The sequence below is a fragment of the Nelusetta ayraudi genome, unplaced genomic scaffold (genome assembly GCF_046127955.1).
Source record: "Nelusetta ayraudi isolate G7.1 ecotype Tasmania unplaced genomic scaffold, CSIRO-AGI_Nayr_v1 ptg000026l, whole genome shotgun sequence".
In the NCBI taxonomy this organism is placed as follows: domain Eukaryota; kingdom Metazoa; phylum Chordata; class Actinopteri; order Tetraodontiformes; family Monacanthidae; genus Nelusetta; species Nelusetta ayraudi.
In genome coordinates, this window is record NW_027466076.1 from 9223428 (window position 1) to 9247713 (window position 24286).

Genomic DNA, 24286 nt, shown 5'->3' on the forward strand with positions numbered 1-24286 from the left:
AAACTTCCCAGCTGCCGCACGAGGTCACCGCAACAACTGAGCGCCATATTTGCAAACGGCGCGGAAAAAGACCACAAACAAATTCAATGACACTTGAGGTAACCGTGAACAACGCGCGCGCATAAGGGAAACGGTTGTCGCGCTGGACTCTCTGTTGTTGAGGACGCGGGACTCGGTGAAGAAGACGGGTCGGAGGCGGCGTGCAGCACTGAACGTGCAAGACGTGCACTCTCCTGTCCGCCTGGCAGTTTGTAGCTTTTGCAACGGCACGTTTGCGGTGTTGTTCCCAACTGCTTGTCTGTTCTTGAACGTCTTAAATGCTGGCACTTAAAATAAAGAAATAAAATTTTCTTACTACCAGAGCTTTATTTAAGATAGCTAACAGTCACTGCACAGCTGACCGGGAGTCATGACAATATAATGCCGAGCCCAAAGCACCATTTGGGAGACTTGGGGGAGAATTTTTGACTGCATTCCATGCATTCGAGGTTCATTTAAGAAGGCAAATTTTTCCACTGCATAAATTTTTGTTTTTGCCTTAAACTATAGGATTCAAACTTGTAATTATTTCACTTCAGACTGTCCTTTTGCAGTCATAATTGTGTCCAGATGGGCTTCACTGTTGTCAGAGAGCACTACACTACATTACACCAGAGACGAATAAAAGTGCCGAGGAAAAGTGACAACGTATTGGGTTTAAGAACACTAATGTAGATAGTTTTAGCTCAGCTTGCATGTCGTCATTTTAGGGGCCGCGCGTACAAAATGTTGGTTGTGGCCCCTTGAAAGCGAGTCCTGAGTTCCGGGCAGTATGACGCTGAAGGAGGAGCCTCCCATGAGAGGAAGCAGAGCTCTCTCGCAAATCTTCACTGGTAATACTGAGGGAATGTGGGCGTACTGCTGGCAGTGAGTAGTAGTGTGGGCGTGGCCACTTCGACGGGGATTATTCATCATGCCGAATCATGCTGAATCATGCCTTGCACATGAATAATTCATATTCCAAAAAACCATCCCCAGATGGCAGGACGACGGCTTTTTTTGTAGTTTGCGGAGGGAAAATCTGGACTATGAAAGACGAGTATCATTTAAATCTTAAGAAAAGCAAGAAGGGTGTAAACAATCAGGCCTGATCAGGTGATCATGGATCACTTCACTGCCCCGCCAATCTGGAATTTGGCGTTGGATGGGGGAAATAAATTGGAAACAAACTGATATCTTTTAAAACTTTGCTCAAAAGGTTACAAATGCTGCAGCCACAGATTCAAGCGGCGCAGAAACTGTTTTTCAGAGGCCTTTTAAAGTACTGAGCGTCAACAAAAGGAAAAATAACTCCCACAAAGATATTTCGCTACTAATAAATTCCTACGAGGAATTTTGACATCTTGCAAAGATCATGTCGGGAGCCACGGCCAGAACGTAAAAAAAAACACCCCAGTAAGTTATACAGGTTCACTGTGGAACTTTTACAAGTTTGAGTTCATACTGAGAGAATCGACTCCAAAATTTGGTCAATAAACACTCGAGGAAGTGAGCGAGGAGAAAACGAAGGAACAAATCTGTGAAATCAAAAATTGCTTGGTTTTGGTCCCGTTTATGCACCTCAAGCGCGACCGGACTCGCTGCTGCTACCTCCGCCCCTGTCCGCGAGGGCCGCGACGGAGGGAGCTCTCAGCTCTGCTGGGACATCTTGCGACTCTCCCTCAGGATGCCGTCCAGGCCGTTGAGCTGGCGGAGGAAACCCCGGTTGGGGATGACGCCCCTGTGGTCCTTCACTGTCTTGATGGCCTCCACCAGCGTCAGGTTTTGCCTGATCATCAGGTAGGCGAGCACCAGAGTGGCAGAGCGGCTCACTCCCACGGCGCAGTGGACCAGCACCTTCCCTGTATTCACACAGAGGAAACACACTCAACTTTGACGCCATGAATCATCTGCCTCCTGCCAGGGGTGGACTGGGCAGTTCCCGGTGGGCTGCGGGGGTTGTGAAGCGGTCACTGACCCAGTACCGACGGTGAACGTAGGTGTACTGCCACCTGCTGGCCTGCTTCTATACTGCTACAGGACCACCCCTCACAGCAGGGACACTATTAACCCCCTCTTGGTGCAAGTCCACCCTTGCCTCCCGCTATGCTTCATATTGGTTTTTACTGTGTTTTATTACCGAATGTACAGCACTTTGGTCAACTCTGTTGTTTTAAAATGTGCTTGATAAATACATTTGATTTGATTTGATTTGATTTATAAAAAAATAAAAAAAAATAGAAAAATAAATAAAGCACATTCTTTGCAATGATGAGTGGAAGTGAGGGTGCGCATCCAAAGCAGAGGGAGTCACTTTAATGTTGATTTGTCAGACTTTCATCAAGGCCTTTTCATCGCTGCGAGTCATAACCAAGTGGGCGGAAGCCTCTGCTTTGAAAATCAATCAGGGTGTGACAACAACTGTCAAAGGTGTCATTTTTGTTAGACAACACTCAGTAAACGATCGTGTAATCGCACATGTTCCGTTATTTGCTGTTCGAACTGCTGGCGGTGGTGGTGTGCACTTGAAGAACGGGTCCAAAAAAAAAAGCGGGCAAAACAGTGTCAAAAGTGTGTTTGAAAATTCTTCAATGGAGCTGATGTCACACTGAGACACTCAAGACACATCGCAGTCGACACATCATCTCTGTTGCTATTGAAGATTCCCAAGCGCCACATGAGTTAAAGGTTATTCCGTGAATTTAATTCAATGGACACACACACCCCCCGGGCTAACTAACCTCCGCTGGTGAGGGCTTTGTGAATGAACTCGGCCGCGGGGTAGAAGTTGACGCTCATGTCGAAGGTGGGCGAGTCGTGGGCTTCGATGCCGTGGTAGGTGATGTTCATGCCGGCGTAGTGCTCGGCCCCGCCGCGCCACTTGCTCTGGGCGCAGTTGAGGACGTGCGTGATGCCGAGTTTGGCCAGCTCGCGGCGATCGGACGCGATGTCCCTGCAGAGGGCAATTAGGAGAGAACGTCAGCTTTGGTGCGTGCACTGATAAGACAAACAAACAAACACACAAACAAACAAACAAACAAACGGGATTTGCACGTTCAACGCAGATGAAATTTTTAAATAGAAAATGCACAATGGTTGCATTCTGACATTGAAAGCTAAACTATCATTATATCTTGGTGCATGGTGTCAAATCAAACTACACATACACCATTACACTTAAAAGTGTGTATTAAAAATTCAAGTAAATATATATGTATATATGAAAAATAATGTGCTTTCATTTTCTTTTCTTTCTTTTTTTTTTTTTTTACGTTTCATTACAGCATTTCTTTAAAATGTCAAAGTGCATTTCTGAGCATTATGAGTAGGTATGAATATGCATTTTGTAGCACCACACCCGCCACTCATGCTTACTTATACGCGCCAAATGGCAATTCCAGCACCATCTTTAGTTGTTTGTTGATGCAATTTTTGATGTGTCCACCAGGTTATATCAATGGTTTCACCAGCGGTCCGTCCCACCTGTTGTTATCGATCTTTGCAGTCAATGTGTCAAAGTGTTTCTACTGACACAGCGCCGCTGCAAACCATTTATCTCCTGGCGGTATTGGACCGAGCCTTTTCTGTTGCGTTCGCGTTCTGAGGACAACCGAGCCTCGGTATATTCTTCCACAACTGCTTAATATCAGCTGTCTGAGAGGGGTTATGTAAACTCACTGATCTCCAATGTAGAGCCGTGGCCACACTTCGTCTGCATGGTTACAGGCCGTTTTGCCCGTGTAGAGGAGCCTCTCCAGCTCGGACACGCTCAGGTTCGGGGAGGAGCGTTCGGCGTCCTTTCGGTTCGGAGACCTGGAGCTGCTCCGGGACCGCGAGAACCGGGACATGAACGCCATTTAGACTAGAAATCAAAGGAGAGAAAGGGGGAAAAAAGCCACTTCAAAAAACGCAAATCAATTAAATAGCCTGATTATGCAGTCAATGACAAATAGTAGGGAAATCCTCTTGAGACAATCGTCTGATTACATAAAAACCTGTGGCTTTATTAGTATTATCATTATTATTATTTTGTAAATACTGTCTTTGGAAAATTGGAGAAACATTCCAATAAACGAGACCAAAATAACCAATCTATTTCCCGGTCAATCGTTCAATTATTGTTCAAAAAACAAACAAACAAACAAACAATCCACCTTTGTTGTTATCTTTGCGCCTCAGCGGCGGTACAGTGCGAGATGCTCCGCGGCCATGTTGACTCATGTATTTGCTGTGGAAGCAGGGATCACGGCTTGATGAGAAGGCTGCTGCTCAGCATCCAGCAGACATCTTCACCTCCGGCCGCCGCTCAACAAGTCCTCCTCCTCCCTCGGTGTCAGGCATCATTCCCCGGGCCGCGCGTCTCCATCGCGGACGCTGATATTCTCATCCAGCTGCCACGAGGGAGCTCCTGGTCATCGGGCAGCTTTCAGTTATCCCCTCTTTATTTAAATATATACGCGTAATCATGTTCTATATGACGTCGGGATTAAATCATCAGAGCGATTTGTCGCCATCAAGCGGACAAAGGGAGGACCAGCCGCTGAAAATACACACAAGGGCGTGAGATCATCGACAAGAAAAGGAAAAACGAGTCACCGAAATAATGATACGACCGAAAGTGCCGTCTTGGAACTTCAATCTTTACATGCAGCTCAGTTGCAAACTGAAAATGAGAAATCCAATTTTCGTTGACGTTTGCCTGTGGTAAAAACTCGAACGTGGTGTTTTTTTTTTTTTTGCAAAAAACAAAAACAAAAACAAAAAACAGTGGCGATGAAAAACGGAAACCATAAAGTCGGACCGAGAATACAGGACCATGAAGGCGTCATGACGCAGTAATCCTGCGACGCACGTGTTAGGAGTGAAGTGAGGTGGAGAGATGGCTACCGAAAGGCTCCAGTTTCATGAAATGGGCATAGATGACCGTATTTTAAAGGTAACCAACTGGTTGACATTGTCCGGGAACCGTGAGCGGGCAGTTTATGAAACTGTTTGACGGCATTTGATGAAGGAAAACTGCGGAGAGGTGCAGGAATCTCGGCCAGAACACACGGGGGCAACTCACGACTGTGTTAGCTCGCGACAGTGTTTACGTAAAGACTCAAACGTGTATTTACTACTGCGATGTTACTACGTTCCCCCTCACATCGGCCGTGTAGTTCGCCATTTCTACTTCGGCAACACAGTTCTATGTTATATGTGTAGCGTTTAAAGATATTTCTCATCGGTTTCGCAAGTCTAAGTAGATCTTGTACACGATTCTAACGACATAGCTCTACTTTAAACTGTCTTGTATGTGTTTCAATTCAGATCCCTAAGAACATTCTAGGAGAATTTATCTCGATTATGATGTCTTTCTTAACAGTAGTTACACAATCAAAGGGGTCTTTCAGAGCTTTAACGTCCATGTGTCACAAAACCCCACATGTGTACAGTTTCAGATCTGCTGCAACTGAAAGCTATTGTCTCACTTGACTCTGACTTATGAATATGTTTGACTTTCCTTTTTTCCAGGCGGTTGCAGATCTGGGTTGGTCCCAGCCGACCCTCATCCAGGAGAAAGCTATTCCTTTGGCCTTGGACGGCAAAGATCTCCTGGCCCGGGCCAGGACAGGGTCGGGAAAGACTGCCGCGTACGCTGTACCTGTCATACAGCGCATCCTTTCCTCCAAACAGGTGAGGACAACACAAATCTGGCCAATTCTCATGACAAGGGATTTTTCCTTCCTTCTCGTCCTCCTGACCGCTTCTTTTGTGTCTGATGTCCTCAGAGTGTTTGTGAGCAGGATGTCAGGGCTCTGGTCCTGGTCCCAACCAAAGAGCTGGGCCAACAGGTCCAGACCATGATCAGACAGCTAACGGCGTACTGCTCAAGGGACGTCAGGGTGGCCGACATCTCTGGGAAGGCTGACTTGTCGGCGCAGAGGTCAGCTCATCCAGACATTGTATATAATGCAGCATTGTCTTTTGTCATGAACCGTGACACTAAGCGCGTAATCTTTAAACAGGCCCATTCTAATGGAGAAGCCTGACGTGGTCGTGGGGACGCCGTCCCGCGTGCTCGCGCACCTCAACGCCCAGAACCTGGTCCTGCACTCGTCCCTGGAGATGCTGGTGGTGGACGAGGCCGACCTGCTCTTTTCTTTCGGCTTCGAGGCCGACTTGAAAAACTTGCTGTGGTAAGAAAATCAAAAGACATTTCTGACTCTGGCTAGTAGAACTTTTCAGATTGAAATGAAAGCTCGAATTGCCTCAGAAAGTTACCCATCATGTCTCTAGTTGTTGCAGTAGTCATTTTTTTGCCATCAGGGGACAAAATTGATTGAGTGATAAATGAATAAAATGCGTATTATTATTATTATTATTATTATTATTATTATTATTATTATTATTATTATTATTATTATTATTTTTGGTTCATCATCCTTTAGCATATAAATTACAGAAAAATATAATAATACAAAAATATTAATACAAAAAGGCAGAAAACATAGCTTACATATTGCCTGCTTTTTTTCATTTCCTTCCAAGCCACCTTCCAAAGATCTACCAGTCGTTCCTGATGTCAGCCACTCTCTCTGAGGATGTTCAGGCCCTGAAAGAGCTGCTGCTGCACAACCCCGTAATGTCCTCCTCACGTGCGCAAGCCGCAGAGCTGCAGTGGTGCACGCGCAGCGATTCGGCCGCACGCCTTTTCCCCTTACGCTGGATTCCATGTCCCCCTTTCAGGTCATCCTGAAGCTCCAGGGCTCTCAGCTGCCAGACAGCAGCCAGCTGCAGCAGTACAGCATCAGGTGCGAGGAGGAGGACAAGTTCCTGCTCATCTACACGCTGCTCCGGCTGCGGCTGGTTCAGGGCAAGACGCTGGTGTTTGTCGGAGCGCTGGACAGGTGCTACAGGCTCAAGCTGTTCATGGAGCAGTTTGGCGTTCCCGCCTGCGTGCTCAACTCGGAGCTGCCCGTGCACTCCAGGTGAGACAGATGCTGAAATGCTCTGCACAGGAGCCTGTTTATTTTTACATGCAACTCAAGGCTGTCGGCTTGCTAAAACAATAAGTACAGAGCAGCTGTGAAGAATTTCTCCCGCAGCTGAATTTTAGCGACACTGTCATGCTCCACTAGGTGCCACATCATCACCCAGTTCAACCAGGGCTTCTATGACTACATCATTGCCACCGACGAGCAGAGTTTGGCCGACCCCACCGCTGCCGCTCAGGCACCCGCGGCCAAAGGGAAGAAGAAGAAGACGACCACAGAGAAAGCTGCAAAGTGAGTCGGCGGAAAGCTTTTTTTTTTTTTTTACTGGATGTGACATATTTGTGTGTCGTTTTAAAAACAGTGGCCCTAGGTTGTACCTGGTCATTTTTTCAGAGCATAGGTGGTAATATTAATAAGTCAACGTTGTCTTTTTGTAGTCGACACTTTATAACCTGATACTAGCATTTATTTCTATAAGTTTTGTTCCGAGGTTTGTCCTCTTATTGCCTTTGAACACCTGCCCTTTTTGTCGCCCGCTGGCGAGAAACTTGTGTTTTCATGCAATGCTCATTGCAGGACCAAAGACAAAGAGTACGGCGTCTCCAGAGGCGTGGATTTCCAAAACGTCTGCAACGTCATCAATTTTGATTTCCCCACAACCGTAGAGTCGTACATCCACCGAGTCGGGAGGTCAGTGTGGTTTCGGCAAAGTCACATTTCAGGATAATTTTTCCTCCAGGTGTCTCTGACTCCCATGTGTATGTTTTTTTTTTTGCTTGTAGGACAGCGAGGGCAGACAACCCAGGCACCGCCCTGTCCTTCATCGCCCACACAGAGCAGGAGCTGCTGACGGAGGTGGAAGAAGCTCTCGCAGGAGGTCATTATTTTTTAATGAATTATATTACACCATATAATATTTTATAATTGTGTCATAGAAGGGTCTCGGTTTTGTTTTAGTTCCAGGTAATTAATTCCATTTGTCCCCCTTCTAAAGGTGTCACTGCATCACCTGCCACAGTGCCTTGAGAATTAGCTAAAAATGTGACATGATCCTGAACATCAGACTGTTTTGCTCCTGCTAAATAATAATTAAAAAAACCCACATCTTTGCGTTTAGACAATGCTGATACTGTGCTGAAACCTTACGAGTTCAAGATGGAGGAGATCGAGGGCTTCAGGTACAGATGCAGGGTGAGTGTCCCTCAGTCAGAGGAGCAGCTGCTTGTTCTCTTTCCTGTGAATCCTTTAAGATGTCGACGCGCTCCACTCTTCTCACAGTAAGTTGCTAAAGTATGCTTTTTCTTTTTTTTCTTTTTTAATTTTTTGCTGTTTCTCGTTTCCGCGCAGGATGCCATGCGCTCAGTGACCAAGCAGGCGGTGAAAGAGGCCCGACTGAAAGAGATCAAGCAGGAACTGCTCAACTCGGAAAAGCTCAAGGTGAGCTGCGGTTACCCGGACGCGGCAGAGGATTTGCGCAAGCGTTTTGGGATTGGATTTCATTTGGTGCTTTATTTTGTTTTGCAGACCTATTTCGAGGACAACCCCAGAGATCTGCAGCTGCTCCGACACGACAAAGACCTCCATCCCGCTGTGGTCAAACCCCACTTGAAGAACGTGCCCGAGTACCTCGGTGAGCAGCGCGCACGCTCACACACAGAGACTGTAAATCAGAGGTCTTTCATGACTAACTTGAAGTTTCGTTTGACCTCTTTAGTTCCAGAGTCCCTGAAGGGTGTCATCCATCCAATGTCACGGCGGGGCAGGAGAAAAAGGAAAGAGAAATCCAAACCAGAAGGAGTCTCCAAACCCACTTTCAAGGTGAGTGTTTGAAAGGTTTGGTGGAGCTCCTCGTCTTCCCTGAGAGTGTAACATACGAGTTCTTGCATGTTGTATACGGGGAGATGGCAGGACCGCCCTCTCACTGCTCTTTGATCTGCCATCTTGAGCTCAGTCAAGCCTGTTTCACGTATGGACTTCGACAGTATCACGAAAACTCGTTTATAGCTGTGTTTAAGTTGAGCTCGTTCCCATATGCAACAAACATTATGGAATGCTCCAGGTGCGATGTCTTCGCATTTGTCAGAAAAAAAGGATGGCGAGATACATATTGGCTTTATGACGGTAATATTAGTCAGAAACTCTTTTGTATTGAGGTGACTACCTCTAATTTTATATTAGGTGTCGCAATAAATAGCAACAAGTAGCATATGGCTAATGAGCCAAACCAATTTGTAAAGTGACCATCAACATCAAACGGCAGCAAAGCATTTTTGAGCGTGCAAATGAGGACACGCTAGCTGCTGGCGTCACCAAAGCAAAGCACGAGGTGGTCACGAAGGAACCATCCCACTGGCTGCACACTTCATCTTCTTCAGTGCCCCCAGCCTGGTTGGAGGGTGGGAGGTTGGCAATGTAATTGCTTGGTTGGTTCATACTGATGTCTTGATAATAAGATTTTGAACACTGCAAATTTTAGGCTCCTAAAGTTTAAATGTTATCAGTAGTTTAAGCTAATGTTCACTCATGATCGAACCTGACAAATGAAGCGGCCTTTCAATTTTTTTTAGTCTTTTAAGTTTTGCTTGCTCATCCTGTCCTTTTCTCTTGTAGAAGAACGTCCGGGGGAAAAACCCACTGAAGAGTTTCAGATACACGGGAGGAAGAAACAAAAAAGGCCAAAAGAGCCAGTCATAGTGGGACCAGCTGGACACACGCACCTGTGTCATTTGATCAGAAGGACAATTTGCTCTCCGCTGTCGGCCACGGGAGAATCTTCAAACGCATGGATTAACTGTTTGGACCTTGGACAAAATGGACATTGAAGACGATGGTTTGTGGTGTTGTTGGTGCAATGTGGAACGAAAGGCAGCCATGTTTGTTACGGTGGAGAAAGTGACACCTCTGTTCTTGATTCTCAGAAAAATAAAATCATTCTTGTAATTCTTGTATATTTCTGTCAAATCTTTCTGTTTTTTGGGTTTCTTGAAGTTTGATGGATGGGTTTTGTTTTGCCCTCAAACCTCTTGAGGAATTTGTTTTGTTTTTTTGAAACCGAAAAATAAAACACATACGCAGGTTAACGTAGAAAATAGCTTCATTTTAATCAAAAGCAGTCAGCAGATTAACTGAGGCCAGCTATCACGCTGTTGCCATAAAAAAAACACAAAAACCTTTATTCCGTCGGACGCATTTCATCTTTTTCGTGTGTCGTGGCAAAAGTAAGACTTTCATTTTAAAATCTGTGATGTATCGTCTCTGCTCAGCAGAAGCTTTTCATTCCAGATCAAACTCTCTGTCAAGGATTTTCCAAAAACACAATTTATCCGACGGACGCTCTTTTCAAATCCATCTTGTCGGCACTAAACGAGGGAACTAAATTGTAACTTTTGCCTTTGTAAACTTGCAATGCTGTGACGTTGCAGCGGTATCAAGGTGTCGCGTGACTGGAGACCTCGAAGCGATCAGTCGATGGTGTATTCAAAGGGGTAGTCCTGCGTGGGCACCGAGTCAAAGTTGAGACTGTCGAACGGGTTCTCGGTGGACCAGCTGTCCACGGGAAACCAGGAGTCGTACCAGGACGTGGTTCTCTCGGTTTCGGGGGGCGTCGTGGGGGCTTGTGTGGTGGTGGTGGTGGTGGCGGTGGTGGTTGTCGTCGTAGTGGTAGCTTTCGTCGTTCTCAGACCCCCTCGTAACCTCTGCAATCGCAGCCTGCGCAGGCGCAAGATGCGCAGCCTCCTGAGTCTCTCCGCCCTCTGGGCACTGGCGTGGCTCTCGGTCGTGACCACGTTCTGCTCCATGGCGCTGGCCGCCGTCGTCCGCACCGCGTTGGGCCTGGTGACGAGCCGGATGGGCCGGTTGCCGTTGAGCGCCATGATTTGCTTGATGCGGTCCCAGTTGGACTTGGCCAGGGTGAAGCTGCACGAGGTGGCCCCGGAGTCGTAGCCCACCATGCACAGTTTGGTCTGAGGGGTGTGGCCGTCAGCCTTGGCAGTCACGCGGTACTCCCCGGGGTTTAACAGGCGCCAGTAATCTCCGCCGGCAGCTAAAAAGCAAGGGGCAGTGGATTTTGGAGTGCGCGTTAAGTTTGTGTGACTCTTCAGCTTGCAGACATTGTTTTTTTTTTTCAACGCGTGCCCAACCTACCAGCTTTGACATCGTGTCGGATTCCCTCGACTGATATGGTGGCATTAGGAAGTGGATTACCCTCCACATCTCTCACGATACCCTTAATTCCTCGGTGTACCTGCAAGGAAAACATCCTTTTGTCACTTTCTGACCTAAACAACAGACTGCTATTTTTTGATTATTCTTAAAAGTGACTGGGATATCTTCTCATTCTCAGTCTGAGTTCAACTTCTTGAGTTGAAACTCAACCAACCAACCAACCAACCCTCTGATATAAAAACCATCAGCCTGGTTCTTACTTGTTCAATGAAAGACAGAAGCGACTCGCGGTTGTTCTCCCATTCAAGAGGAAGTTCGCTCTCGTGCGGAAACTTATCACAGCCCAAGAAGATGGACAGCTCGAAGCAGTTGGTGTGCAGATAGCTGAAGTCGTTCATGCCTGCAGGATAAAGATACATTTCAGAGGCTAAATTCTGGTCCAAGAATCACCCTGTGGATTAACAGTTCCTATTCCAGAGCCAAAACCTCCCACTTTCTCTTGCGCCGATGACTGTGCCAATACTCACTGCCCACCACTGGCTTCCAGCTGGCTCTGTTCACGATGCCCTGTCCCCCAGTGACATCGTCACCGTGGCAGGACCCCCGGTAGGTCTCGGTCATGGTCAAGTGACTGTGGGCGTATGACATGGCCAGCCATCTGAACATGGCGTCGTCCGGGGTCTCCCTCAGTGCGCCCTCGTTCTGCCGCTGGATACGAGCCCACGTCTCCTCGTTCATCTCCGTGTTGCCTCTCCAACGCCGGCTTTCAGTGTACTAGGACGACATTGGTAGGAAAAAGGATTGGTTGGACGATGTGCGTTTGAACTGTGCTCTTCCTTTGGTCAAATTCTTACAGAAATTGGTGGGCGCTGCATGTCGAAAGGGTATGCCACCAGTTTTTCTCCCCCTTGCAAGTTAGCACCCAACACAAATGGGCTACGCTCCATCCAGGTGATGATGGCCTTGGTCTCAGCGGCCAGCTGTGTGGACAAGAAGGGGACAGCCACTTAGATTTCATCACAGTTTGGTGTCGCCTTGCACGATGCTGAGCAGGGGCCTTCAGGTGCCGTGTAAACCGACTCACAGAGCCGTTGAAGGTGTTTTCCGGAAGAGGGATGTGATGATTGGGGACCACGCGAGGTACCCAGCCTCGGTCCTCTGCCCCCCATAAGACGCTGTTGAGGTCAGGGAAGTTCTCAAAGATGTCATATCCCTCTTCAGTCCAGTGCCCCAGTGCCCAGTTTCCCATCTCTGAGCCCTAAAAAAGCCACAGAAAGATTTGCCGCAATACTCAAACTTGTGACAGATTAAAAGATTATCTTCAATGCACGAGACATCAATGACATTACGGTTAATCTCCAGACTTGGAACTGGACCACATCCAATTTGTGATTGACGATACCAGTTTCAGTGTTGTTGGGATTACTCCATAAAAGTAATCCAACTACTGATTACTGATTACTCCTTTAAAAGTAATCGAATTATTTCTTTAAGTACTTTGTTTCATAAGTAATGAATTACAAATTACTTTAGTTTAAAAAAAAGATAAAGTAACAGTTGAGAACGTCTTGTTTCCTGCACATAACGTACAACGAAACACAATATTCTTTCATTTAGATGAGATGAACTCAAAATGTTAATTTTTCCAGCTATCAAACGCAAACACTGTTTTTTGTTTTGCCACCGCCATGCTTGTTTTGATCGCATATCGATGACGTTGCATGCACGGCTGCCTCATCAATCTGCAACATCGTTGTTTTTCGGTTGTTTTTCTAAATTTCAGACATTTTGTGGATAATAAGACATTTTTAGCTTGCAAAATATTGCAGAAAAGTAATGGAATTGTTACTTGATAAAGTAATAATGATGTAATCCCATTACATTATTTACGTCACTTAAAAAGTAATCTAATTACAGTAATAGATTACTCACTGACCAGTTTAGTAGCAGTGAACTTTGTCACAGCTACAGCACAGGGCACAGAAAAGGAAAGGCTTGAATTACCATTTCAAATGCCAGCTCGTGGGCATCGGGATTCACTGATGGCACCAGGTGTATCCTCACTCCATCCACCAGGCGGTGCACTCTGGGGTTTTCGTCATTGTACTCCTTGCACAGGAACTGCATGAGCAGGAGAAGGAGCTCTCGGCCAAGAGCCTCATTGCCGTGAAGGCCTGCTGTGTACCGAAATTCAGGCTCACCTAGTGTCAGTAAAGGAGAGAAAACAGGGATTCATTAACAGCAAGACAGATGGAAAAAATATCACATGACATAATACACATTTTAAAACTTGTGCAATAATTGTCTCACAAATTACATAACCTAATAAATGTCCACCCAAAACTTCAACCGTCTCTTTGCTAAGGATACTTTTTTCCCGAAATGACTCACCAGGGTCCGTCTGTTTATAGACGCCTAAACTATCCACTGATCCACAGCCTTATCAACAAATACACAACGCAATGCATTGCTGCGCTGCGTGTCTCTTACCTGTCTCGTGCTCTCCGGGATTGTCGGAAATCTCCATGGCGTAAATCTTCAGCCCCTTGGAGCTTTTACCGATGTTGTAGATCCGGGTGATGTTGGGACACTCTTCATTGACCACCTTCATCATCTGGAAATAGGAGATGAGTGGCGCTGTTGATGACTCCTATTGTGGCAAGTTTTTTTTTTTTCCAACTAATTAGAGTGAAAGAAATGGAAACCCTGACCTGTCTCATTTCTTTGTAGCTGTGGTGTCTGAAGTCCAGGTCATCTGCCGTGTGCACTTCATTCTCGCTGCGGTAGCTGCCTGCAGAAGCAGATAAAAACACAAGATCGCTGGAAAGTCTGATATGGTTATTTTTGTTGCAGTGTGAAATTACATCATGCAATATGTGTTTGTTTATGTGGAGACATCCACTGTAATTTCTAAATGAAATTGAAACCCTTTGTTTGCATGTAGCTACTGTATGTACAGCTGTTTTGTTTGCTCTGATCGGCTAATACTTTCATACTTTGAGCAAGGTTTGGTTGAAGTATTTGAAATACAATTTAAACTAAATGAATTTAAAACTAGAAGTATTAGGCTTTGCAAACTCAAAGTATTGTGTTATAATATTTGCTTGGATTCTGGGAACAGTTCCTATTGCTGAGACGCTTTTCGTTCAACACTGTGGCACTGTGATATTGTCCGTGTGTGTTACTGACTGGGAAGTTGACAGGCCAGGATTTCGGCTCTGAGGCACAAGCTGCCGTTCCAGCTCTGGGGCAGGATGCGAATGTAGCGCGCCACCACGGGTGTGGAAAACTGAGTCATCACTGGTGTGTCCTTATCGACGTTGCCGTAAAACAACTGCAAGAGAGGAACACACACAACTGAAAAAGCAGCTGGATTGCTGAGACTGCAAGTCTGAAATCTCGCCGCTCCATCTTGAAAAGCTGCCATCAGACTTTTGATGGGTAAAATATGATCGTGCCATAAAGATATAAGGGTGGAGTTTAGCTGTGACCAACAAGCTGTTAGCAAGAAACCAGTCTGGACGGAAAAGGTTCTGTTCCACCAATCTTCAATGTTTTTTTTTTTTTGTCACATGGATGTAAAATAATTCTCATTCCATTTGGACTTTCTGGTTAGCATCTTTCTTTTGATCTACAGTTGTGCTGTTTACATGTCACTCACCCACTCTGCATAGCCATCATGCAGTGTAGTCCAATCACGGCTGTCGTTACTGAAGGCCACAAAGTAAGACGACACAAAGTCTTCCCTACAAGAAAAACAGATGGATGAGACCAAATTTCTGCCTGAGTGACAAACAAGACAAGAGGTCTACATATTCAGTATATGTGTGTATACATATATAAATATATATAAATATATATATGTATATATATATATATATAGACTCACTGTTGTTCCGAGTTCCTTCCTTGAGTGATCACCCCGGTGAACTCCACCTCCCTGCGGGCGTCGACCTCAAACCAGTGGTTAGTCTCCTCCGGCTCGGCGCACCACCCGCCGCCGTACAGGCCATCGTCACTACCGGAGCCCTGCAGTTGACCACCACTCCTCTGAGGCAGGGGTTTTTCTCATCAGCCTCGCCCATCCGCCCAAAATTATCCCTCCGCCCCCGGGGTCGGTGGGTCATCTTTACCTGCATGTTCAGGCGTCCCCTCTGAGCTGAAAAGCCATGGTGGGACTGGGAGGAGGCCAACAGCTGGTCGTCCTCCACCCGGTGGGACTCCACGCCCAGTGGGGGACACTCTGAGGGGGCAAAGTCACGTAATCTGCTGGATTTATGTTATATTTTTGTTTTGTTTTGAGAAAAAAACCAATGTTTTTCTCATCTGCTTTTTCAATCAGTTGACTGCGTGTGTGTGTGTGTGTGTGTGTGTTCAAGTGTGTTCTCTCACTCTTTGGCTCAGTGGGCACCGATATCTGCCTCAGTCTCTCCTCCTCCTCCTCCTCCCACTGCTTCCTCAGCCGCTCAGCTTCAGAGTGTGATGGGAAAAAAACGTGCATCAAAACACTCTGAACCTCCTGAAACATTTTCCATATGTTCCTCCATATGTTCCTCCATGCGTTCCCGCCCCCTTCCTCCACGTGTCTGAGCATGACGTTTTAATATACACTACTCAGAAAATCAGGGACATCACTAAAATACGGTATAATCTGAATTGGATCGTCTCTAAACTTTTGACTCCGTGTTATCAGGACTCATTGCATAACGTGTTGTTCTCTGACAAGATGATTACGGCAACATCCCAAAACACAACACAAGGGTCTGATCCGCTAAATGTTCTGGTTCAGTGACACACTGGTACACATTTTCCATAAAGAATTTCCCATAAAAATCCCTATTTTCTATGAGTAGTCTATGTTCTGTCGGAGAGTTTGGATTTCACGAGGAGAGATCTGCAACTTTGTGCGCGGCGCCGCTGCGAAAGCCAAATGTTGCACAAGAGTGGAATGGACTTTATCAAGCTGACCTTCGCCGTCACCCTCCTGCCTGCAGACTGACATCATCACAACATCAGCCAGCAGTTTCATAAGCACAGGAATATAGAAAACACTCTCAAATAGAGTTTTAATTATAACAAAAGAAAGAGAAATTATTATTTATCTCATATTGACAATTTAGTTACAAAATCTGAGTAACACATTAAAGGGGATTTGCATTCAGCAGTCTCAAAAAGTAGAAGCATGAAGTGATGCAATGTGTCAGTAATGTTACCGGGATTCTGAACCACTGTGGAAGACGCTCAACATTTCTCTGGAAATTCTTTTTTTTGAACGACAAACCTTTTTCAGCCTTTTCTTTACGCGCTCTCTCCTCTTCCTCCTCCTGCTTCTTGGCAGCCACTGCAAATAATAAAAAAAACAAAACAACAACCGGCGGTCACGATCAAGGGGCCCCTGCTGCACGTGGTGACACATGCTCATTTGGCAGGAAGACCTGTCTGGCGGTGACGTACAGTCGGCGTAGTCGTACTCTTCATACCAGGGGCCGACATATGGCTCGCTGGTGGTCTCCTCTGGAAGCACAAGCACATGATTGCGAAGTGAGCTTTCCTCTGCCTGCATCGCACATGGAGCGACGGCAAGAAACTATAAATGACAGAATTTTAGCTGCTGCGATGAATTATGAGAATGATGACATATTAAAACACATGAAATTAATTGAAATGATCGTAATTATCCAATGAAATCAGTATTTTTTTTTGTATGTTCTGCCAAACTCAAACACTAACTGCAAAGACACGTTCAAAATAAACAGCACGGAAATGGAATGTGAACACAAATACATTATTTTTTATCCTAGAATGAGGATTGTTATTACAGGACTCTATGGCCGTGTGGTTGAGCCCTAAACAAAGTTTGTATAAAGCTGCCAAAGTTTCCCTGTAAAAGCCCAACCCATTAAAAAAGAGCCAGAAATTGTATCTATTTTTTCCAACTGAGATGTTAATTAACCCCTCGGACAAAAATCATTTTTTTTATTGTTACATATAATTTCGTTTATGACATATTTTTCTCTCGCATTTGATACTGTTCATGTTTTTGCCAAGTTTCTGTTTGCAACAATTTAACGTTGGAAAAAGTAGAAAAAGTGGTTGTGCCAGTAATGTTGAATTATTAGTTTGTCCTTTTGTAAGCATAATGTAAATAATAAAAATCTTTACTACTACTGCACTCCATGACTCATGTTGTTAAGACAGAGGTCTCACAAACCAACGAAAGAAAAATATGACACAAACGGTTCCTCAGGGTTATTCTCTGCACCATGGTATTTGCTATCTACTGATTTTCAACCCTCTCATTTTCAGCTATGCATTTTGACGCAAGCATTTGTTTTGCGGCCAAGCTCTTTTTTTTTGATGTGTAATGAGACGCTGGAGTAAGTGCGTAGCGTTCCTCTGAAGTGGAGATGAGGTCACAGTGTCGCAGTGTTTGTTTTGGTTTTCAGCGGCAGTATGGCTGTCCATGTTGACCGCACAAACAAGCCGCATTGACATCATGACCCTTTTCTACAAAAAAAAAACCCTACAGTGTGAGACGGACGGATGTCCCACCTGGTATGTACATGATGGCTTCAGTGGTCGTGGCCTTCTTCTTGTTGGGGTGCACAGCCGGCACCTCGTCTGTGGGCAACACAGAGCGTTACAGAGCAGCAAAATAGAGAAGTTCCAAAGTGTTCCAAAGTTTCCAGCTTTGGTCTCCATGTGATGCTCCCCTCGAAACCAAAGTTACAACTGTGACTACGGTTCTTTGAATCCCAGATGGCCTCCAGAGCCTTCAGTCACTCAGAATCCTTGTGGTGTTGAAGATTCAAAACCACAAGATTTGAACAGAAGATTCTAGAGAAGGTGTGACCAAACTACGGCACGGGGGCCATATGCGGCCCAGTAAGCTTTTTAATCCAGCATGTCAGAATTTGAAGAAATAATAAAGAAGTAAGTAATAAAAGCTGTAAAAGCTGTATTTCATCAATTTTTTTCAACTCTTTTAAGATAATTTTTTAGAATTTTTTAGAATTTTTGGGGTCAAAGACAAATATAACTTTGTGGCCCACTTGTACAAAAAAGTCTACCCCTGAACTGAAGGAACAGACACCAAAACCTACAGCCTTATGGGGTCATATAGGAGTCACATGTAACTGACTGTGATTGAATATGTGTGTCGAGACAGAGATCCAGTGCTTGAAGCACTGCCATCGGGATGAAAAAGAACCTCCATGTTTACACCCAGCAGCCAAACGGCCTCATAAAAAGCCCTCGTAAAACTTTTTACGTCTGGATTAAATGGACGTTGACAAAACCTACGTCCGGCGTCCCAGTAGTCGTACTCGCTGACTGGTCTTGAAGGAGGCGTTGGTCTCTTGGAGACGTCGACTGCAAGATGGGACAGAGGGAGGGGATGTGGAGTTACTTGCCGTCCTTAAATCCAGTGGGATTTCTCTTGTTTCACAAAGTGGGATGGCAGTCAAAAGTGTTCACTGCCACTGTGTAACTCACCTAAACCGGGCTCGATTGGCTCCGCCCACCTGGGGATGTTTGGAGTCACGGGCTGAAACACTGCAAAGAGGTGGAGATATCCTTTTAATGCGAAACAAGACCCAGATGCGACACTGCCGACCCAATCAACTTCGAACATTAGGTTCTAATATAAAGCCGTGCACTTTACGTACATGTGTCCCAGATACTTCCAGTCACCGGCTCCGCCTCTTTGCCCCCCAGGGACGGACTCGCGGTGACGGGCAGCGCCGTGGTCGTCACCTTGGGCTTCTTGGTGGCTTTGGGTGCCTTCGGTTTCTTCGTGGGTTTTGGTGCTTTTGGTTTTTTGGTGGGTTTTGGCGCCTTGGGCTTTTTTGTCGGCTTGGGGGCTTTCTGTTTCTTTGCTTTGGCTTCCTTCTCTGCCGCTTTCTTTGCCCTGGCTTCACAGAGATGAGTTTGGAAAGGAGAAAAAGAGTTCAGTTTGAATGAAATCTGTGCACGTCTCGCAGCGAGGATGATATTTGGCAGCGGTTAAGGCCGCTTTCAACATTTTACTGTGGATTTTACAAATGCCAAACGTTTGTTTCACTGGAGTCTGTCCTCCCACACACCCGAATGTAGTCGGCGTTTCAACTATAAAACAAGTGTAAAAAAAACACTGCAAACATCATTAAAGGAACACTTGGACTTGGTTCTGAAGGAGAATTGGTCGGACTCAGTGTTTGACTTGGTCTTGGACCAAACAAGAAACCCTGTAAAATTCATTTCCAGACAGTAATGTTCTCCCCTGAGGTCGTCACTTTAATGCACATAATGGAGTAAACAGTCTGCTTCGCAGAGTGCGAGGAAAGCGTATGACCTGAATTATTATTTAAATATTCTAAAGTTACATAACAAACCATTCAGATGTCTATGCTGTGAATGAACTCCCCTGATGAAACAAATTCCCAGAAATGGAACAAGCCAGTCTTTTACTTCTTATTGCTCTACTTTTCTCAAAGTCTTCTGGAAGCTGTCCCCTTGTTATGTCACAAAGAGTACAAACAAGGGCCTTTCATGCTTTATTTGGCAGGGAAATTACCCTTTGAAAAATACAATAAAATACACAATAGATAGTTTGGGGTTTTTGGCTTTGCTTTGGCTTAGTCAAGGGAGGATAGTGCAGAAACAAACTGATCTGCCTTTGTTGAAAACTTATGTTGTGAATTGTGGATTGCGTGGATGACCCTCAAATAGGGCAAGCAACCAATTAGAGCTGGATCCTCTGCTTTGACACCTGGAACTTTGACCTAGTAAAAATAATCTTCATCAGTCACAACACTGACAGTCTGTTGATTTTCAAGCTGATTTTTTTTTGTCATCAGCTTTCTGTTCATACCGAGAATGAAGATGGACAGCATTAGTTGATCTCAGTCTGATTACAAACTGTTATTTCATTGTGTCCCAATTTCCCAAACCAGTGTGAAATAGGCGGTTTCATCAGGAACTTGGGGGGATTATTACAGAGAGGAGATGGTCAAAACCGGTCCGAGGGTCAGTCAGTGTTTTTAATCCTCTGCTTTCCAGTCGGCAGTCTCCCAGACACAGAGGCGGCTTGTTCTCATTTGCGAGACATGTTCCTGATGTTCCACTGGTCCCAAACACAACACCTCCCCTCCAGCATGTTCATTACTCACCCACACACGTCAGGAATCACTTTGCCTCCCGTGTCACAGGCCTCAGCTTCACATTACAAGATTAAAGCCTTAAAGGAGGGTTGTTGGTATTTTCTTTTTCCATAGGATGTCTGCCCTCGCATCCGGCGTTTGAAGCACGCCGCAAAAATATTCTGCTGTTGTTTACGCTCAGCCAATTATGGTTTTTGCAAGACGTGGTTTCTGTGTGCAATGACAGTGTGACGGCAACGCACAGAATCACAGCAGGGTATAATGAGGAACAACAGGTGAGTTTGTAGAGTTGTGGTTGATCATCTATTCATTAAGTTCGTTCATCAGCGGCTGTCAAGTTTTACCTGACAGATTTGGGTAAACATATAGAAACACATGTTTTCCATAGCTAGTCTGTGTAACCCTTTTCGAAAAGTTTTCTCTTGAAATTCTGCTCACTAATCTATTCTGCTGGATGCTGTTACTGTGAGATAACCTAATCTCAATTTTAAGTTAGCTACATGCTAACAAGAGCCTTCCAATGTGTTGCGAACAATGTTGGCAAGTAATCTATTACTAGGTAATCCACTACTGTAATTAAACTACTTTCTTCGTAACAGAGTAATTACTCTGGAAGAATTACTTTATCAAGTAACAATTACATTACTTTTCTGCAATATTTTGCAAGCTAAAAATATCTTATTAGCCACAAAATGTCTGAAATTTAGAAAATGACCGAAAGCAATGATGTCACAAATTGATGATGCAGCCATGCATGCAAGATCGCTGATTTGCGACGACGCACCAAAACAAGCATGGCGGCGGCAAAAGAAAAAACAGTGTTTGCGTTTGATAGCTGGAAATACAAGCATTATTTTGAGTTCATCTCATCTAAATTAAAGAATGTTGTGGTTTGTTGTACTTTATGTGCAGGAAAAAAGATGTTCTCAAGTGTTACTTTATCTTTATTTTTTAAAACTAGAGTAATTAGTTATTGATTACTTATGAAACAAAGTAGTTGAATAAGTAATTAGAATACTTTTTAAAGGAGTAACCCCAACAACACTGGTTGAGAATGTATTTGCAGGTAAGGCGATAAAATGTTCATCAGGCACAGTTGAAAATTTTGAGAAAAGTTTTCAGCTTGGTGCTTAGTCCAACGTGACTCCTCCTGCAAATTTTGCTCATCTGTCTTATCAAACGACCTACAGAAAACATTTTCACTAGGTTTTAGGATCATACAGCCAATCAGCATCGTCTTATCTGTGATGGAGCCAAGAAGTGCCGACCTCTAGTTGCCCCTAAGAGCCCCAGAAGAAGAGACACAGACACAGAAGCCTCGAGCTGTAGCTACCTGGCTGATTCCAGCATGATATTATTCACGACAAGCTTCTTTTTTCAAATTCCTCCCCTTGTGCTAAATCTTTCCTTTCCCAGATGGCGGTGTGGATTTCGTGAGCGCTCTAACTGGCGCACAAAACTTGACGGAAAAATAAACACCTGAACTTGTTCATTTGAATACTTGTGATAGTTCAGTTACTATAAAAAAAATGTTGCATAATGATTTACAACAAGTAAACTGACCACGAAAAATGGGAACATGGAACATCATCATGAATGTAATACTTCATTGTGTTAGGCTGTCAAGCTTTCAACCAAACTTAAAAAAACAAGCTTGGAAGAAATGTTTTGGGTTTTGTTAATCACAGCCTTTTATGTAACCTTGACCAGCCACTCATGAAAACCTTTGGCCGCTTGCCTCGTGGTTTTGCTGAATGCAGTGGAAAGTCGACTCATGAGTACATGATTGCCGTTGCATCGGCATGACTGAGCGTGGGCCCTGTTGTAAATCATGCCTCCTCACATATTCCCGTAGTGGAAATTTGCCTGCAGTCGAGACAGACTTTACGTTCCACAGCGGTGCCCCGGTAGCAGCTGCGAGCGAGGATAATTGTGTTTGACCAAAAACAAAGCGGTCAAACTCCTTACTGTTGTGACACAGGCCCGTCTTCCTGGCATAGAAAGCAGGTCATGTAAGCAGTGTTGCGGTCGGCGCTGCCAAGAAAACGCCATCGTCATCGCCGTCGCTGAATCACTGCGGTGTTTTCACCCAAACTGAATTCCACTGATCTTTCCCCTAACGCGGCTTTCAAGTCCGCTGCAGCGCTTCGCTTTGCGGGAGCGCCGCAGAGAGTGAGAGCTGGAGAATCCTCTGGAGGGAGGCAGATACAGCGGAGCAGATAAAAAAAGCAAAACAAACCGTTTCCTGCAGGGGTGGGGAGATGGATTGCAGCCTTTCCTATGTGCGTGTCTTGGCTGCAGGCTGAGACTGATTAAAAGCCAAGGGAACAGATATGCCAAGAAAATTCCTATTCAACGAAAATATATGCTGTTACATCGCCGGGATTTGTCCCATTCCAGCTGAGCAGCTTACCTGCTTCAATTTCCTCAGGGGTTTTCTTCTTCTTTGGCTTCGCCTGCTCTGCTTCCACCGCCTCGACAGGCTCGTCCGACATCGGCACCGCACCCTTCTTCACGGCACCCTTCTCCTCCTCCTCCACCTGCCCGCCGCGCTCCAGCACTCCTCTCGGCCGTCTCACCTGGCCCAGGTCTCTGGAGGCTTTGTCCCCCTGCGCATCCTCCCCGGCGCACAGCAGAGCGCAGCAGAGGGTGAAGATGGCCCAGAAGAGCAGCGTCTCGGCCCTCATCTTCCTCCCTCGACCTCGAGTATGTTCAAAAGCAGCCTTCGATCTCAAACTGGTTGTTTAAAAGATCCGACAAGCGACATCTGACCTGCAGATGCACAGATTCGGCTGTCTCCTGTCCTCAGGCTCTGGAGACCCTCAGATGTCTTGGAGGACTTCTTTTGTTGTTGTTGTTTTAAAGGGAGCTGCGGAGAACAAAAAGAAGAGCCCGGGAACGTCTGGAGGGCTTCCTCTGCACTCGGTGGTTAAAAGGTACAGAAAAAAGTGCTTGAGGCTCGGTGGATTTAGAGTAGCCGGCTGGTCCTGCTGAGGATCCGTCTGGAGTAGATATTCAGCAGCAGCAGCAACAGCAAAGGAACACGCCTCCCTGCCTCGTCTTGCTCCTCCTCCTCCTCTTCCTCCTCCTCTTCTACCACATTTTCCTTGGTCACATCTCTCCCTCATGGCCCTTCACCCCCTTTACCCCTCACCCAACTCTGTGCAGAGGGGGAGGAGCATCTGCCACATGTGACATTCCTACGCGGGTCGACGGGGAGTAGCAAGGAGAAGAAGAAAAGGAAAGAGGAGCAACTCAGCAAAACAGTCAGACAACAGAAAAACATCCCTTCACAAACAAAACTGTTTATTCCCTCACAACAGCTCAAGCCAGATCATTGGTTTGTCTTCCTCGTACCCGTGAACAAGCCAAGAGTAGAACACGACCAAAAGTTCCCTAAGTTTGCAATAAGAACTCAGACACACTGTGCATCAATAAACCAACAAAGGAATAATTTAATAAAATACAGCTAAAATTCATTGTACAGTACCACATCCAATGATGGCAAAAGGTTAAAGGTTTAATGACGGATTTTATGCGCACACGGGGCAGCAGAGGGGCTAAAATCCAATCTAGAGAAAGACTGTTAATTAGGTTAATCAGGCACAGCAGCCTGTTTTGTTCGAATTCCGGGATGACAGCACAGTCGATGATTATAAATCCAAAACACAAAGCTAAACGGTTCAAACACACAGCCCAGAGGAACTAAAGATCCCTCCCACTTCCTGATTGGAACCATTACTGTTCTATGTACCGACTGCGGTGAACATCAACTTCATGGAAGCAGCAAAGTCATCTTGAGTCCAGATTTTTGTTATCTATCAATTATGTGAATGCTGACAGTTTGGTTTACTCTATCTAGCCAGATTATTAGATCTAGATTTCAATTCTGAGTACCGGGAAAACACATTTCTGCCTCACCGGTGGTGTTTTCCCAAAGCTTGACTGGCTTTTGCCACACTTTGTTTAATGCAACTGCTGCCCATT

At 45.4% G+C, this 24286-nt stretch overlaps 3 protein-coding genes across 4 annotated transcripts; 1 reads left to right on the forward strand and 2 right to left on the reverse strand.

Annotated features, from left to right (window-relative positions):
- Positions 1-1277: 1277 nt before the first annotated feature.
- Positions 1278-4481, reverse strand: dusp26 (dual specificity phosphatase 26). The gene is made up of 4 exons (XM_076029716.1): positions 4173-4481; positions 3697-3880; positions 2760-2971; positions 1278-1880 (listed from the first exon to the last, which is right to left on the reverse strand). Exons 2-4 carry the CDS (start codon positions 3873-3875, stop codon positions 1669-1671), a joined length of 603 nt encoding a protein of 200 aa, XP_075885831.1. The 5' UTR covers positions 3876-3880; positions 4173-4481; the 3' UTR covers positions 1278-1668.
- Positions 4482-4801: 320 nt separating this feature from the next.
- ddx56 (DEAD (Asp-Glu-Ala-Asp) box helicase 56) lies at positions 4802-9943 on the forward strand. Its single transcript, XM_076029721.1, has 14 exons — positions 4802-4954; positions 5533-5694; positions 5790-5944; positions 6027-6197; positions 6550-6640; positions 6748-6989; positions 7140-7286; positions 7572-7685; positions 7778-7872; positions 8113-8186; positions 8343-8432; positions 8520-8625; positions 8710-8813; positions 9606-9943. The coding sequence occupies exons 1-14, from the start codon at positions 4898-4900 to the stop codon at positions 9687-9689; spliced, it is 1692 nt and encodes a 563-aa protein (XP_075885836.1). The 5' UTR covers positions 4802-4897; the 3' UTR covers positions 9690-9943.
- A 128-nt stretch (positions 9944-10071) lies between these two features.
- aebp1a (AE binding protein 1a) lies at positions 10072-23320 on the reverse strand. 2 transcript variants are annotated; one of them, XM_076029719.1, is made up of 21 exons: positions 22713-23320; positions 18827-19072; positions 18654-18713; positions 18462-18530; positions 17712-17780; positions 16614-16673; positions 16441-16500; positions 15552-15629; positions 15293-15402; positions 15049-15188; positions 14821-14905; positions 14349-14493; positions 13871-13950; positions 13650-13773; positions 13164-13360; positions 12244-12417; positions 12014-12139; positions 11687-11933; positions 11420-11559; positions 11139-11238; positions 10072-11037 (listed from the first exon to the last, which is right to left on the reverse strand). In XM_076029719.1, exons 1-21 carry the CDS (start codon positions 22984-22986, stop codon positions 10457-10459), a joined length of 3165 nt encoding a protein of 1054 aa, XP_075885834.1. In that variant the 5' UTR covers positions 22987-23320; the 3' UTR covers positions 10072-10456. The 2 variants fall into 2 exon arrangements, with proteins under 2 accessions (XP_075885834.1, XP_075885835.1); XM_076029720.1 differs by lacking the exon at positions 17712-17780.
- Between the last annotated feature and the right edge of the window lie 966 nt (positions 23321-24286).

Bases quoted from the DNA above. Each gene is read 5' to 3' on its own strand.
- dusp26 (XM_076029716.1), bottom strand. From the start codon at position 3,875: ATGGCGTTCATGTCCCGGTTCTCGCGGTCCCGGAGCAGCTCCAGGTCT. The intron at 2,972-3,696 runs GTGAGTTTACAT...TGCCCTCTGCAG, and splicing joins CGGCTCTACATTGGAGATCA to GGACATCGCGTCCGATCGCC. The intron at 1,881-2,759 runs GTTAGTTAGCCC...GTGTGAATACAG, and splicing joins CAAAGCCCTCACCAGCGGAG to GGAAGGTGCTGGTCCACTGC.
- ddx56 (XM_076029721.1), top strand. From the start codon at position 4,898: ATGGCTACCGAAAGGCTCCAGTTTCATGAAATGGGCATAGATGACCGT. The intron at 6,641-6,747 runs GTAATGTCCTCC...TCCCCCTTTCAG, and splicing joins AGCTGCTGCTGCACAACCCC to GTCATCCTGAAGCTCCAGGG. The intron at 6,990-7,139 runs GTGAGACAGATG...ATGCTCCACTAG, and splicing joins GAGCTGCCCGTGCACTCCAG to GTGCCACATCATCACCCAGT.
- aebp1a (XM_076029719.1), bottom strand. From the start codon at position 22,986: ATGAGGGCCGAGACGCTGCTCTTCTGGGCCATCTTCACCCTCTGCTGC. The intron at 14,906-15,048 runs GTGAGTCTATAT...TTTTTCTTGTAG, and splicing joins GGAAGGAACTCGGAACAACA to GGAAGACTTTGTGTCGTCTT. The intron at 12,140-12,243 runs GTGAGTCGGTTT...TTGTCCACACAG, and splicing joins AAAACACCTTCAACGGCTCT to CTGGCCGCTGAGACCAAGGC.